This window comes from Protopterus annectens, chromosome 6.part0 (assembly GCF_019279795.1).
Source record: "Protopterus annectens isolate FY-2018-M chromosome 6.part0, PAN1.0, whole genome shotgun sequence".
Classification (NCBI taxonomy): domain Eukaryota; kingdom Metazoa; phylum Chordata; order Ceratodontiformes; family Protopteridae; genus Protopterus; species Protopterus annectens.
In genome coordinates this window covers 86,734,233-86,750,395 of record NC_056737.1, presented here as the reverse complement: position 1 = coordinate 86,750,395, position 16,163 = coordinate 86,734,233, and the positions used below count along the sequence as shown (strand labels likewise).

At 38.1% G+C, this 16,163-nt stretch overlaps 1 protein-coding gene across 2 annotated transcripts in view; it reads left to right on the top strand.

Moving 5' to 3' along the window:
• TGFB3 (transforming growth factor beta 3) overlaps positions 1 to 16,163 on the top strand; it is a 1,304,555-nt gene that overhangs the window by 1,127,544 nt on the left and 160,848 nt on the right. Inside the window, exon 4 of one of the 2 annotated variants that reach the window (XM_044073866.1) lies at positions 6,369 to 6,473. The exons of the other annotated variant lie outside the window; for it this stretch is intronic. Within the exon in view, the coding sequence (XP_043929801.1) occupies positions 6,369 to 6,473 (105 nt within the window). The remainder of the gene's footprint in view (positions 1 to 6,368; positions 6,474 to 16,163) is intronic. 2 annotated transcript variants of the gene reach the window in all.

The window sequence follows — 16,163 nt, the reverse complement described above, 5'->3', positions numbered from 1 at the left end:
TTGGTCACCCTCTTTAACAACTTGGATCGTAGATGGTTTTCCACTGTCTGGAGCAGCTCAGGTGAGCAATGATGGGGGGCCAGCTGGAGGGGGTAAAGTTTCAGCTCAAAATTTGGTTACTAAACTCAAAAACCTTAATACACATCTTGTTAAACTAAAGAAATTACAGCTGGAAATATCTTATTTTTGAGAATGTCTTTCCCAGAAGGTGGTACCTAAAGGCTTGCGCTGCCACCAGTATCCTACAGGTTTAGAACCTGAGTCAAGTTTTCACAGAGATTTATTAGACTTGTTTGATAAACAAGGTTTTGAATTAATGGAACTTATGGTTAAACACTACTGTAAATGGGTTGAAAGTCTTACTAAAATGGTTACAGACTTGGATACCAGTATTAAAACAGACTTAGAATTTGTACGGTACAAATTTGAGCATAGTCGTATCTTTACAAGTATAGATGAGTATATGCTCAAATTAAGAACCAATAAACTTAAAAAACTTCAACGTGACCGTACAGCATATGATTAAGGTGCAGCTTATCCTACACCTTCGAAGGCCCAGGTCTGGCAGCAAGGTAACCATTTGACTGGACAACCCAATGCAGTTATTAGACCTAATGAGATTAATGTCACCAATTTTGATGACCAAAATCATCCAGAAGTGGGTGACCCCATAAACAATTGTGCGAGGCCTGTAGCCCCATTGGACAATAATGAGGGTACAGGGGGGGTCCGTAGGAGTGAAAGATTACAGAACACTTCTCGAGGACAGAATAATGTTACCCACCCTAACCAAGATAACCAAACTTTTCAGCGGGGTAGCAATACAGGAGCCAAACCGAAACAGAGGAACTCTTATCAGAATACAAACAAGAACAACCACAAATTCAACAAGTGGAAGAGATAGGGAAGATGTTCTCTATGAGCAAAGACAGTCCAATGATAATAACCAACAAAGCAGGAGACTTTAAAGTGTTCAATTTTTCTTCTGTACAGATTCATCCGGACATTGTTGAATTACTTGCAAAAGGGCATACTTTTGTTCCCTCCCAACATTTAGACTTGGTAAAAACTATCCTGGATGTTAAAACCTTTACCAGGAAATTGAATTTTAATCTGATGATGGGTGATGTAATGAATGCTCCTGTGTTAGATAACTTCCATTCCCCTAGTACATTTAATCCACCTTTACACCTGATTCTTCAAGTGTTTGAATGCACATGTGAACTAGATATTAGACACAACACTAAAAACAAATGTAAGGGTGGTTATGTACATAACATCAGTAAACAGGAACATAAATGTTTGGAATTCATTAAATCACAGGACATACGTGTGTGCAAACCTGATAAGGGTGGGGCTTGGTAGTCCTTGACAACTGGGACCACACGGCTAGGATGAAGTTATTATTAGACACACCTGCCTATGAAGTAAGTTCATGTTCAGAAGTGAATAGAGAGTATCAACAAATTAAAAACTGTATTAACGACTTATTTGTAGAAGGTAGGATAGAACAAAAAATATACAATTACATGTTATTACTGTACCCTAGGATCCCTTATTTTTTCGGGATACCCAAAATTCATAAAAACTTGACAGACCCACCAATGAGACCTTTAGTGGATGGACGTAGTTCACCCACTTATCCATGTGCAAAATTTGTTGACTCTTTACTTAAGAAATATTTAATAGCTGAAAACCAAGTGTGTAAAGACTCTTGGTCTTTTCTGAGTAAAATCGACAGTTTGAAATTTGACGAGGACTGTAATTTCCTTACAGTTGATGTAAAAGATCTGTACACTTGTATTCTACACCTAACAGGGATGGAGTGGGTAGGGTTTATGTTAAGGAAAAATGGTGCATCAGAAGTAGTAATATCCTTAGTTATGGAACTACTTGATATCATAGGTTCATAGGTTCATAGGTTTATACTAGGCTATCTGCCCTAAGGCATTTATAAGCCTAGCCCAAATTTTTGTGGCTTACGCCACCCCTTATATGAAAAAATACTGTGCCCATTAGTTTGTTGTGCCTCTGTCCAGCAGTGACACAGAGATGATTCCCGGGGTAAACCTACGATCTCCCATCCACAGGTCTAGATTTCTCTTGAACAGAGTCAGCGAGGTGCTCTGCCTCACATGGACCGGGATTCTATTCCACAGCATAGGGAGTCTCTGAGTGATAAATCTATCCCTCCAGCACGTCCTATTTATATTCGTGCTAAGGTTTAAGTCGCTTGCTCTAGTGGTTTTGGTGGATTTGGATTTTTTGAGGTGGAGCATGTCCATTAATTACGGGTAGAACATGGCCTTGTATGTCAGGCACATGTCACCTCTGAGCAGACGGTATGCAACTGAATAGAGCTGGAGTTTCTTCAATCTGGCAGCATATGACAGATTTTGGAGTCCCTTTATCCTTTTGGTGAGGAACTTTTGGGGTCTCTCCAATTGCTGCAGATGTCGGGTGAGATACATCCCGAATGGGGCATTGTACTCGATCATTGGTCTGATAAGTGAAGAGTACAGGGGAACAATGACCTCACTAGATCTGGATGTGAATCCCTTCATGATCAGGTGGGCAATGTAGAAGGCATTTCTAACCACTTTAGCAACGTGTGTGTCAAAAGAAAGGCCACTGTCAACCTGGATCCCCAGGTCCCTGATAACCTCTTCTGTGCTTAGTGGATTGCCACCTATATGGTAGCTTGGGGTTACCTTGTTTTTCCCGAAGGGTATGACTATACATTTTTTGGCGTTTAACTTCAGGCCATGGCTCTGGCACCAGCTATCTGTTTCCGTGAGTCCCTTCTGAAGGATATCCGTGTCCGATGCACTTTCCACTATGGCGCCCAGTTTGCAGTCGTCTGCAAACTTTGTCAGCCAAAGTCCTCCCATGTTGGCCTGTACTTAATTTCTTCTTATTTAACAATGTGTACTATTTGCAAAAAGTAGGAGTAGCCATGGGCTCCCCATGTGGAGCCAGCATAGCAAATTTAGTCATGGCATACTGGGAGATAGAATTTGTGTTTAAGTTAAAAACATAAACAATTCCATTGTTTACTACACACGTTATTTGGATGACATCTTTATTTTATTTAAAGGTGACATGGTTGCTAGTAATAAACTACTGGACTATTTTAATAAGTCCACTCAATTTTTACAATTCACATCAACATTTGACACTGAAGAAATAGCATATCTGGATATATGGCTCTCAAAGAATAGAGTACAAAAATGCTTTGAGGCTAAGATTCACAGGAAGAGTACGTACTCTAATGCCTTCCTGCATTTTTCTAGTTGTCATCCCCACCACCAGAAGCGGTCGGTGGTTAAAGACCAACTGGTAAGGGACGTATGAATAGTGAGCAAAGAGAATTAATTTCTAGAACAATGTTATTTTTTTGAAAAGCATGTTTCTGGAGCGTAAGTACCCTGAAACGTTATTAGATTCAGTAATAGAAGAAGTAAAACTTAAGAGATCTAACAAGATTTACAAGCCTATACTCAGTGTCAAACAGTTAGTTAACACTCAAATGCAAAGTGACAATGTGAGTAATTCATCAGTTATGAATAGTATCAACAATGAGGTGTCAAAAAATAAACCAGACTTCCATCTAAGCTTTACCACTATGTTTACGGTGGACAGCCAAGTTGTTTTGAGGATTATACAGAAAAACTGGGAACTGTTTAAAATGAAGCCAGTACTATTTAGAAAGTTGGGTGACAGCCCCAAAGTGGTGTTTAGAAGAGGGGAAAACTTAAAGAACTTGCTAGAACACCAACATAGAACCATTCCCAAAATAACAGGTATGGGCAAATGTGAAGCTTGTAACTTTTGTAAATACATTGATGTCACTAAGAATTTCTGTATAAATGGTGCACAATTTAAATTAAAACAGCGGTTGAACTGTAATTCTAGGTACGTGGTGTATTTAGCTAGATGCCAGTGCTGTACTGCATTCTATATTGAAAAACAGAAAGTAGACTCCGTGACACGGTCTACAAACATCAGTACGCAATATCTAAAGGCAAAACTGACAACGCACTAGCTAAACACATACAGTTGCACAAAGACCACAAATTTAAATTTATGGCTATAGACCAGGTAGCTATAGACATTAGGGGTGGACCTGTACCCTTACGGTTAGAAGAATTAGAATTGCTGTGGCAAATTAGATTGAACGCTTATAATTTGCCTGGTATAAATGAAGCTTGTTCCATCAGCTGTATTTTGAAATTGAAAAGTTTGCAAAGATGAAAATGTGTTATATATATTTCTTTAGGTGTGTTTCATTCATAAGAATGATATATTTTTTTTACGTATTGAGCAATTTTAAATATAACTGTAGAATGTGTTTTTTGCTATTTTTTATTTTAACTTGAAAATGATAAGATTTTTAATTAACCAGCATATACTAGATAGGTTTAGTATTTATGCAAGTTAACACTGTTTGATGTGCACTGTTTCTTGCATTGTAACTTTATAGTAGTGAGCAGCAGTTTTAATGTCTGAGTGTTGCTTTAGAAGTCTCCAAGGAGAGGAGGTTTGTGGTGATAGGTACAAAGTATCACCTGTTGGTATTTAAATGCATTTTGTTGTATGGTGCATTTGTAATCTGAAGAAGTTTGCTTTGGAAGCAAACAAAAAGCGCTTCATTATTTTATTATTAAAAACAGAACTCAGACTTTTTTCTGCTTGCCGTTCTAGTGTCCATTTTGTTCCAGCATTAAAAGCTGGCAAGAACTTAAGATGCTACTTTTTACAGCAGTATGAAGTGTCTTACAACTTTTAAACTTGTCAAAATTGTTACGATACCACACTGTGGTGGCTGCCATGTGTGCTGCATAATGTGATGCAGTCATAACAGTTGTCAAACGTGCACAACAAGCTTATCCTTTTGTCAGTCTCAAATCATGCTCTGTATGTATTAATTAAAGGATTATAGTCACATCATTGATGCTTAGCAATTTAATAATATGTTCTTAAAATGGATTAAAAATCAACCTTCAGAGTGAACCTTAAGAGATCAAGTTCTTAAAATGATTTCAAGAACACATTAACAAGTATAATAACTATGACCATCAACCCAATCAGTATTCATAGCAGTACATGGAGCTTTTGCTGCACCAATGTACAAGTTATACAGAGAAAAACTGTAGGGATGAGAAGTGTTATGCATCTTTGAAAGCTACAACACACTTCATATTGCCAACCAGACAGCGGCAAAAGCAAAGTGTCCTTCTGATCAATGAACAGCTATGTAAGCTGTTAAAAACCTGACTGTACCACAGTTTTTTAGGGGGTGCAGTACAAAGTGTATTACAGCTTCTAAACCTCTCAAATGCTGACGTGTTTGCTGCAGCAGGAGAACTCATGACAGTTATCAAAGGTGCATAACAAAATTTGCTATGCACCTTTCTGATGTCAGAAAGATGCTTAACAAGCATATCGTTTTGCCAGTTTTGCAACATAATCGTCATGTTTCGTATACTATAGATGATTATAAGCACAGCACTGTGGTCACAATAAATCTTACAACAGGAGTCACAGTCACAGCTGCCCAATACATAACAGATACTCTGGGATGTATTGATACAACAGTCTGCTATGTAGCAGTCTAAATTAGATTGTATAGCACTGCTGGAAACATTCCAGTCTGAGATTACACAATACACTGTTTAGAAGGAGTAGCAAATATCACATTTAATACAGCATGATCAGTGCTGTCTGTGAGTAACAATCTGACCAATTTGTATCACATAAAATGTATACACAGGGTGTTGCATGGTTTGCTGAATGTGAATCACATTCAGTGCTAAGATCTAGTCAGAGGTATTGCCATGCAGTAAATATACTCTATTCCACAGAGATGGTGTTAAAAGCAAATGCATTCAGTGCCACCAGCATCGATAGTGATTTATGATTATTAAAAAATAAAATTCTATATTCTTGAGCTGAAACTCTGGGAATTACACCTTTGGTATAATTTATGTTCATTATCATGGCTGCATTTTAATTTTTATTCTGTTTATATACATAAGAAAAACTAAAATAGACTATAAGTGCAGAACATTCACTAAAACAAACAGTTTTATACTTGGTAACTATATGATGAAATGTAAGTTATAGTGAGTGAGTGATCTGCCCTAAACTGACTAATTCCATGAAATCTCATGATTTCTCAATTACTGAAGAGATCATATTCCGGAACTTGTGGTATATTTTTTGGAAGAATGGGAAGTCAGTGTGCCTAGGTATCACTGTTGCACAACCACTACATGTTTGACGTGTTCTAGCTTTCAGGAATATATATAACTTTATGCTTCTCTCCAGTTCTTTGTGTTTTTTTTTGTTTTTTTTTTTGTCCACAGAATCAAACCAGGGCCTTGAGATCAGTGTGCACTGTCCCTGCAACACCTTCGGCACCAACGGTGACATCAAATCTGGCAGTGAGAACCTGGAAGTCACATTTAAAGGTAAATGATCAAGAAGCAAATTATGGTAAAATGAAAGGGAATAATGGAAAATTCTGGATGTTGCTGCTATATCTTTTTAGTAGTCAAAATGATGATATGGTAGTGGTGTAGTTTGCCAGCTGCCACATCATTTGGTAGCTTCAGAAAACTCCAGAAGAGACACTTTCCAAGCAAAAGTAAAAAAAAAAAAATAAATAAAATAAAATGAAAGTAAATCTGATAGGAGCTGTATCACTTGTCTGCTTTTCATATGAATGTGTGTGTGTGTGTGTGTGTGTGTGTGTGTGTGTGTGTGTGTGTGTGTGTGTGTGTGTGTGTGTGTGTGTGTGTGTGTGTGTGCATTTCTGTCATCCACTCCATCTTGCTCAATGGAGTGAATGACTGCAAAATGCAGTCAGTCATTTCTTTCATCAAAGTTTTAACACTTTATATTAATGGAACATCTATTTTTTGTTTATAATCTAAGTGTGGGTTTAGAAAAGTAATGCAGAAACATTTAAATGTTCTGAACATTTCGGCATTGGTGAGGTAGGAGTGCTTGTACAAATGTGGGCAGGATTGGGTTAGGTTTAGGGTAAGGTTAAGTGAGGGCATAGCTGTGTGTGTGTGTGTGTGTGTGTGTGTGTGTGTGTGTGTGTGTGTGTGTGTGTGTGTGTGTGTGTGTGTGTGTGTGTGTGTGTGTGTGTGTGTGTGTGTGTGTGTGTGTGTGTCCAAGCTGTCTAGATTAATAGTAATGTTATGGTAAGGGGGTAGAGTTAGGGTTAGCATTAGGAGGAATTAGTAAGATGGGTGGGGGAGTCTCTTGTAATAATTACATTTATTCAAGCACCATTTCTTCTTCAGCACAATTTAACTCAGAGGACGCTGTCATGAAGCCCTGTTCAGAGATAAATCCAGTGTAAATAACTAATGGTCAGGGATGGAATTCATGAAGGCTTGTTACTTATATAAATTGATGAAAGCACTCAATACTGATCTGTACTTTGTGATACTACTGGTAGAATGACAGCACAAATCATGAATGTCTCTTCACCAAAAGAACTGCATAGAACAAACTGGAATAATGGAGTCACATGATTTGCACTGTGCATGGTATAGGTAGTACTCAAGATTATTGGAAAACTAGGTCCTCATGAAGTGCAGACTTGATACATTCCATGATGTTTTAGTGTATGTTATTCTGCAGCAGCACTAGCAGGAAGGCAACCCTCTCCTGAACACAGACCAGTGTATTAGTCTCTGCACTAATCAGTGAGGGGGAGGGTGGCTACTGTACCTCGCTTCTCTTTTCCTAAAAGTAAGTATCCTGAGGCACCATTAATGAAACACCCTGTTAACTGTCAAACAGCCGCTACACAAGGCAGAGCTCAGTGTTTTTAAAAGTGGGGTGACTGTAATACAAGCTGTGCTACTATAACTCATGGTGGGATTTTTTTAAATGCCCATGCTGTGCTACATTTTAGAAATGCATGGCAGACCTGTAGTGTTTGGAACAACATACCCTACTGAGAAAAGGGTTCACTGGGAATTCTAGTCCTCCTCTGTATTACGCAAAACATAAATAACATAAAAACAAAATTTATGTTTAACTTCTTCTTCTTCAGCTCTCCCTGATTCTCAAACCTACTTTACAGTGTACTATTTAATCAATATCCATCACAGTCAGCAGGACCACCCTTTATGCTGATGTTCCCACTAGCAGGAAACCGTGGTAGTAAGGTGGTTTATGAATTGGAAAGGGTTACCTTGAGAAGGGAGATTCAGGTGTTAAGGCCTCCTGCTTATGGTAATCCTTTCTCAATCACTGGGATTGCCTTATTTTTCTTATTTATTTATTTATTGTTCCCAGCTAGGCAGATCCCATTTTCAAAGAAGCACAGTGAGAAAGCTTTACAAATCATTTAAACTAGAAGCTGAGTTTCAACAAATTGCATAAGTAATAATTAATAAACAGAGATAGTTGGTCTGTACAGATTTGTCTGCAGTGCAAGCTGCCTTCTTGGCTGAGTCACCCTACCCTTCACCTAAAGCTTTATAAACAGAGGAAATTTCCCTTCCTCCATTCTCTCTATTAAATGGATATTTTTTCTGCCTGGCACTGTTTGGCATGTTTCTGTGTGACAGGCAGCTTTATTCCTCAATTTCACGCCAGTCTTGATTATTTAGTTAATTATTTAGAACATGATTAGAGGACTAGAGCACTGATTACCACCCCCACCCAACTGGACCACTTTTAGACTCAGCCCAGGAGTATAAATTCAATTACTATGAAAACACAGTGCATGCAAACTGTATACAAGAAGAAAAATATACGGCATACAATGGAAGGACAATGTAGAGAAAGTGCAGACACATTTGTTCTTCTAGAATGTTTTCCCTCCCCACCCAAGATGTATCCGACCAGTTTTATCTAAAAGACACACCTTCATCAGTGGGATTTTTAGTGTCAACCACATTCACCATCTTCTAGGAAGTTTCCCTTCCCTACTGCTATTTTGATAGCATGTGGCCTACTATCCTGGATTTGTAGCGGCTGTAAATATCAACAGGTGTGCCCTGCTCTTTGCTGTAATTCATTCAGTGAATCTGCTTGCAATCCTAACTGTTGAGTGTGACTATGGATATGCAGTGAGTACTACCCTCCGGCATATCCTGCCAAAGCCTGTTGCCATCTCCTCTTATTAGTAAAAACTGGCTTATCAGATGGCAGCCCATGGAGCTGTATAACAAAATATTGGATACTGTGTCTGTAGCCCTGGTCCACATATATCATTGCTGTAAAACAACTTTTTACTTAAATTACTACAGAGGAGGTGAAATGCAGCCAACCCTGGGTCTCTTTCTCCCTAATCAATCTCCTGGACTGCACTGAGCTACATCAGCATGATGTCATTGCTGTCACTAAAATGTTTCAGAAATATTTTGTTACAAATGGATGGACACTCTTTGTCCTTAGGCTATCCAATGTGTAGAACAGAACACACAAAAGGACTTGGGAAGCTGTTATTTGGTGAAATATACTTTCAAAAGCAGATATCCTGCAGCAGATTCTGAATGTGTTAAGAAAATCATTAATTACCACAGTGTGCACTGCATGAGCTTAAACATTAAACACAGTTTGTCTTTGGAACTTTCTGGATCAGCCTTAATCCTTGAATGGTAATTCCCACAGCTAGGTCTCAAACAATATTAGATGAAACAATGATTTTGGGTGATCTCACCACTGAATGGCTGGACCATAAAGATCTTTATGCCCACTCTATTACCTTATTTAATGTTTTTCCAATTATATGAAATACCACTAGTAAAGATGTTTATTTTATTGATTGATTGATTGATTGATTGACATTTTTTGTACCAGGATAGTCCAACTGGAATAGCTCCTATTTTCAGAGGAGGCCCAGGGAGGAAAGCTCCATCAGAGTAAAATACATGTACAATAAGAATAAAACATAGAAGTAACATATCTGGGATATTCAAAATACAGTCATGTATGATACAAATAATTATAGGTTACAAGATACAGTCACGTATGACTCAAAATTATAAGACAAGTAAGCAAAATTGTTATATAAACATTTTAGACTGAGAAGTTTCCTTTTTTATACATAAAAAGTATTACAGTGAAAAACTTATTTATTTTTGACTTGAAGTAGTTTTGTTTGAGCTGGTGTATAGTTAATGCAAGATGTAATTGCTGAGATTAAGGTAGACAGTGTCTGGAATAAACGTGATGGGAAATTTGTGGGGTAAACAGGAAAAGGTATGGAAGATTAGTGTATACTTGCGTAGGTAAAAGTAATTAATAGTAGTAGTCAAGAAGGATATACAATTAGAGGTAGATGATAGGATGACAGCAGGGTGATAATAGGGTGAGAGTAGGATAATTGTATGGTAAAGTGGGGTGAGAGTAGGGTGAGCCTGTGATGTTAAATTGCAGATGTGCATTGCACTTGACTAGACATTACATTCAGTTCTTAACAACATTCATATTTCAGGGGTTACCATATATCCATATCTGCTTCATGTAGCTACATCACTAATGCATTGTATGAATTCCTTTAAAACTGGATGTGTCTTGATGAACTCTACATTGCTGAATAATCCCGATACAAAAGATATCCCTGCTTGATGATGTTCCATATTATTTTAATTCTTCATTAAAAAAATGCTAGGCTTCACACTCCACTTACAAATAAAATCACTCTGTACACTGAGAAAAAAGTTTATGCAAATTAAGGAACTAGCACCACCCTTACCTCAAAAGTGAGTGCAATTATGTTTGGTGGAAAGGAGCTTCTTTACTGTACTAGCTGCTTAATCAACTGGTCCTCATAGCACGTTATGTATTCCTGTGCTGGATTCAGGCAACTGTTATTCCTGTTTGCAAAGGTAGGAAAGGAAATGATTTAAACAGCAATAATCTTATAGCAGTGCTCCCCTGACTGCCAAGATCATGGTGAAATCGGTGCATCAGAAACTCCTTAATTATTGTTATTTCTACTGTGGGCTTTCTGAAAGCCAGCACAGTCAGGCATGGGCACGGGTTTGACAAAACCCTTCTTGCACTGTCTGAATAAGTTAGAAAGGCACTGAATGATGGGGACAGAGTATGTGTGATGTTTCTTGACCTCTCAAAACCTTCTGAGTGAGTTGAACAGAAATTAATAATTGGCAGTTTCTCTCAGATGAGTATTAGTTGACATTCAAAACTGTGGTTCTCTAGCTACCTAAAAATCACTAACAGTCAAATGTTATGCGATGATCAGTCCTCACAGGCAGTCAATCCCACAATCAAAGTAGCTCCAAGTGTTGTGCTTGGCCCCTTATTATTATGTCTTCATAACAACATCCTGCAGTGCACTGGTACATACCTAATTCCACATGCAGATGACTCTCCATTCTCTACTGATGAAGACCACAGTAAAATATATCCCATCAAAACCTGTGACACCGTCACTCCTTTCATTACTACACGTACTCCCTGTATTCGACTAACACTAACATCTAATGGTGCAAGAACACAGAGGAAGTTGTTAGCACAAAGTGCCTAAGGTTATCAAAATAATCACAAACCGAAATTAGTTCTGTAAGTCATGGTCACTGTAAACAAAAGACCAACCAACAGTCTGTACTTACAGGATATTCCTCAGCGACCTACCTAAAATTGACCAAAAGTGTCCTTCATAAAAACTATTTTGTGGATAAATTCTGTACATTAGCTTGCCCTCCCATCTGCAAAACAAACATGAAATACTTACCACCAAATAGCTAAGTATGGCACAAGTAACAGATGTCACACTCACCATTGTCTGGTACTTTGCAAATTGGACTGGCCTTAAATACCTATTGGAGTTAAAAACATTCAGCTTCTCCACCTTCTCATACTTCTCTAACTCACACTGTTCATTTGTCTGCAGTGTCAACAAATGATGCACTCCTAAAAGAAGTCTCTAGATTGTAAGGAAAACATTCAGCACTAGTCATGAATGTCAGAAATAAATCTGCAGATACATTGTTTAGTTACTTCCTGACGAACCAATGGAATCAGCTAATGTGCTTTATCAGGAGGTATCTCTATAATCAAACTGCTCCTCTAAGAGCAATGAAAGTTGTGTACTTACTACAACACTAGGTCTGGATAGGTAAGTCCATCTTTACCAACCAGCAGGACTTAGGCTGAAAGAAGTTACAGGCCAGCATCTAAAAACTTTCCCAGGTTATAAGGCTCTCCCTCTTACCCATAATCTCATGTGAGGGTCCCTCTTCAGATCTCAGTTAAATCACACTAAAGCAGACTAACAGCAGAAATGATATAAGCAGATATCATAAAAACAGCCATAACAACAGTAAAAAGCATTCCAGGGCCTATCAAGGCCAAGAAAGGGGGAAGATGGACAAATAGGTTAATGGAGATGGACCCCCAACTGCAGTCCTAGCATTATGTTAAGCGTGTAACTTTTGTATCGGAGATAGTGAGTTCAGTCTTCATCGACCAGTAGAAGGGAGTCCCAAGTTTATTCTCCTGAGTGGCTTCTCATTGGAACATACCCCAAATGACTAGGAGTCTAAAGCATGGCCTGGACCTAGAGATCACATCCAACTTACAGTGTTTTCAAAAGTATTCATGATTGCACGTGTAGCTACCACATAAATATTATCTAAGGATGCTTTTCTGATGAAGGTTGCCATGTAAATAATACTCTCGTAGAGTGAGGTGTAGGTTCAAAAGGCAAAGGCTTATTACAGCTGTCATAGCAACATTTGATAAAGTTTGATTATTTTGATAAGGTGATTTTTGACACTTTAAAGCACAGTTTCTCTTTAGAGAAGGGGATAAACAAAGAATTTTCTCTAACAGATTTAGCACTCCCAAATTAAAATTTAAGCTGATGGAGACAATCCATGTACTAGAATGCTGCGCCCTCCCCCAATGTCTCATCCTCCCTGCTAAGGTCTAATCATAAAGCTCTCTCCTTTGAAATCAAAGTCAACTCTGTAATCCCATTAAAACCAGTAACAGTTAGTAACTATTCCAAGGCTAATTACCTTTCATTAAGTGATGTCTTGTCAAAATTCAGTACCCCTCCACCCCTCAAAACCCCCAAGAACACAGCAGACTATTCAGAATTGCTCTCAGAAAATCTGTACAACCATGTAAATGGCTGCATAGCAGCCGCTATACCTACCAGCAGTAAGCCCAGGACTAGACTTAGAAACAAAATGCCCTGGTGGCATCCCAAATTAAACATGATATACAGCAAAAGAAAAAAAATATATAGCAAAATCAGGAAGGGTAATTCTCATAAAGATAAAAATTAAACTCTCTTATCAAACTAAATAGGCAGATAAGAGAGCTAATTAGATCAAGCAATGACAACTTTGAGGTTAAGATAGCCTTCCAAGTGAAAGATAACCATAAGACCTTCTTCAGCTATGTCAGAGACCTCAAGGGCAGTACACAGCAATTGCTAAACTGGTGGTCAATAGTGCCACATTCAATGGGCCTGGCAATATAGCAAACCTCTTGAAAAGCAAGCCCACAGGAATAAGGTAAATAAACACACTGTAAACTGACGACCATGGAGCAAAAGAAAACCAGACACCAAGCTAGCTTGAACTTCATCATAAATAAACTAGTCCATCCAAAAAGCAGTATATATAGAAAAACAAGTGTCACATTGTTGTTAAATGAATTTATGGATTGGACACAAGTTTATACAGATTTTTTACTTTGGCTGTTTCTTTAACTTAATGAATGATTTTACATCATGTGACATTGCATTTTCCTATATATACTGCCATTTGGATGGACTAGTTCATTTCTGATGTTCAGTTTATATTAAAGTGAACAAAAATTCTAGCTTGGTGTCTGGTTTTCTTTTTCTCCCTGGTCTTTGCTTTACAGTGTGTTAATGTAGGAAACCTGTTAGAGGATACATTCAGTTTCATCTTTACCCTCCTCTCACCCCCAAGCATCCTCCCAAAAATGCTCTCAAACATAAATCCTCCAACTGGAACAAGGGAGTGTGTACTGGCTGTGCTCACTAAAGCCAAGGCCATGGACTTAGTGGGCCCTGATAACATCCCAAGATGCCTCCTGCGCAGTCTAAACTACAACTTATGAGGAACCCTAGAGTCATTATTTAACTATAGCCTTAAAACGTGCCTTGTACCAAATGAATAGAGGACTATGGTGGTCATCCTCCTTCTTAAGGAAGGATCTTCAACAGAACCTGGAAACTACAGACCCATTAGTCTGACTTGTGTTATTTACAAAGCTATGAAAAGAATTATCATGCAAATGATCAACAAAGACTTAGGAGACCGCCAGACACTGGGCCCATCAAAATTTGGCTTTGTCAAAGGAAGGTCATGCCAACTGAATCTGGTGGACTTTTTGAAAAGGTTACTAAGGCAACAGATAAGGGGAAAATGGTGCGTACCGCCTACCTAGATCTGGCTAAAGCATTTGATACAGTACCCCACTCAGGTATTGTCAGCAAAGTTATGGTACTAGGTATAAACCTCTTTATATCATGCTGGATAGTTAGCTGGATCTCTGCTAGGACACTGGAGGTTAGAATCAGTGAGACCACCTCCACAAAGAAGCCAGTCACCAGTGGAGTCCCCAGGGCTGTGTGCTAGGCCCACTCCTCTTTGGCATTTGCCTCTAGGATGCCAAAGCCAATGCCATAGGCCTCTGGCTGACCAAGTTTACAGATGATTGCAAAGTGGAAACAGTCATTGAATTCCCCAGGATGAGAACACCCTTCAGGAAGGCCTAACACAGACCAACACTTGGAACCAAAGCCATGGTTTAAAACTCAATACCAACATATGCATTAGAATACCTTTTGGGAAGTCAGCCACACCAGGCAAATACATCATCAATAAAATACCACTAAAAAGTTGATTCACTAGTCAGGGATCTGGGAAGTCATGTAGGTAGTAACCTAGCCTTTCCCCAATATGTGCCCAAGGTAGTAAGAAAATCCTTCTATGCTGCTCGGCTTATAAGCAAGGGCATAGCATCTGGGTCCAGAGAAGTCATCATACCACTGTACTCAGCTCTCCTCATACTCACCACAGAGTATGTACAGACACGTGCAGAAACAGGAATGTCCATAAAGGTTCCTTACAAAAATAATACAGGAAGCAAACACACTGTCCTACTCTGATTGCCTCAAAGCCCTTTCTCTTTATTTAGAATCATACAGACTTCTGAGAGGTGATCTTTGTCTGGCATAGAAGGCATCGCTGGACCCTGCTTTGATGAACCTTTGAACATCCACAAAACAAACAGCATCACAACTACTAAATTAAGAGACTTAAATTTTGATTGTGACATAAATAGTGCATGCTGGAGAGACAGATATGTTTCTCAGAGAATTCCCATTCTCTGAAGGAGGCTCCCCATTCATGTGAAGTAGAGTTCCTCACTATCTATTTAAGCGCAACTTGGACCAATAGATGGATAATAGGAAATTCACCCCTGGTCTAATGCCTATGTCTCTGATGGACAGAGGCAGTGAGTAAATCACTCCTAAATAAATAAAATTTGTGGGTCACATTTGGATTGCATGGCTAGGCTTATAAAGGCCCTAATGGTTGTTAGCATAGTATAAACCAATGAACAGTTTAGTTTAAATATACATAAAATGATACGTAAAAAATGTCACCTACCACATTACAGTCATGTGATTCACCAGCTGACAATGACTTATTACCAAAAACCACTAAAACAATTTACTATTGCATATGCACATATGAACAATTATTATGAATAGGTAAAACATATAACATTATAATCTTTGTGGTTTCAATAATTATTTAATTCCAGGCTTCTTATCTGTGGCTAGTGCTATTTGACATTTTTCTTGTTTGCATTCTAATATATTATTAATGTCACCATCAAATGGTTTAATATACAGAAAATCAATAAGTGAAAAATATTTTTGTTTAATTATTGCATTCAGCAACATCTTTAGCTAATGCATTACTAATGAATCCTTGGTCTTAATGGCTAGCATATATATATATATATATATATATATATATATATATATATATATACTCTGCAGTAATTTTCTATTTATTTTTATGTGTATTTAAACTGAATTATTAAATGAATGATTAATTCTGATGAAGTTCTGGTAATTAAAGATACATTTCTCTGTTATTTTTACT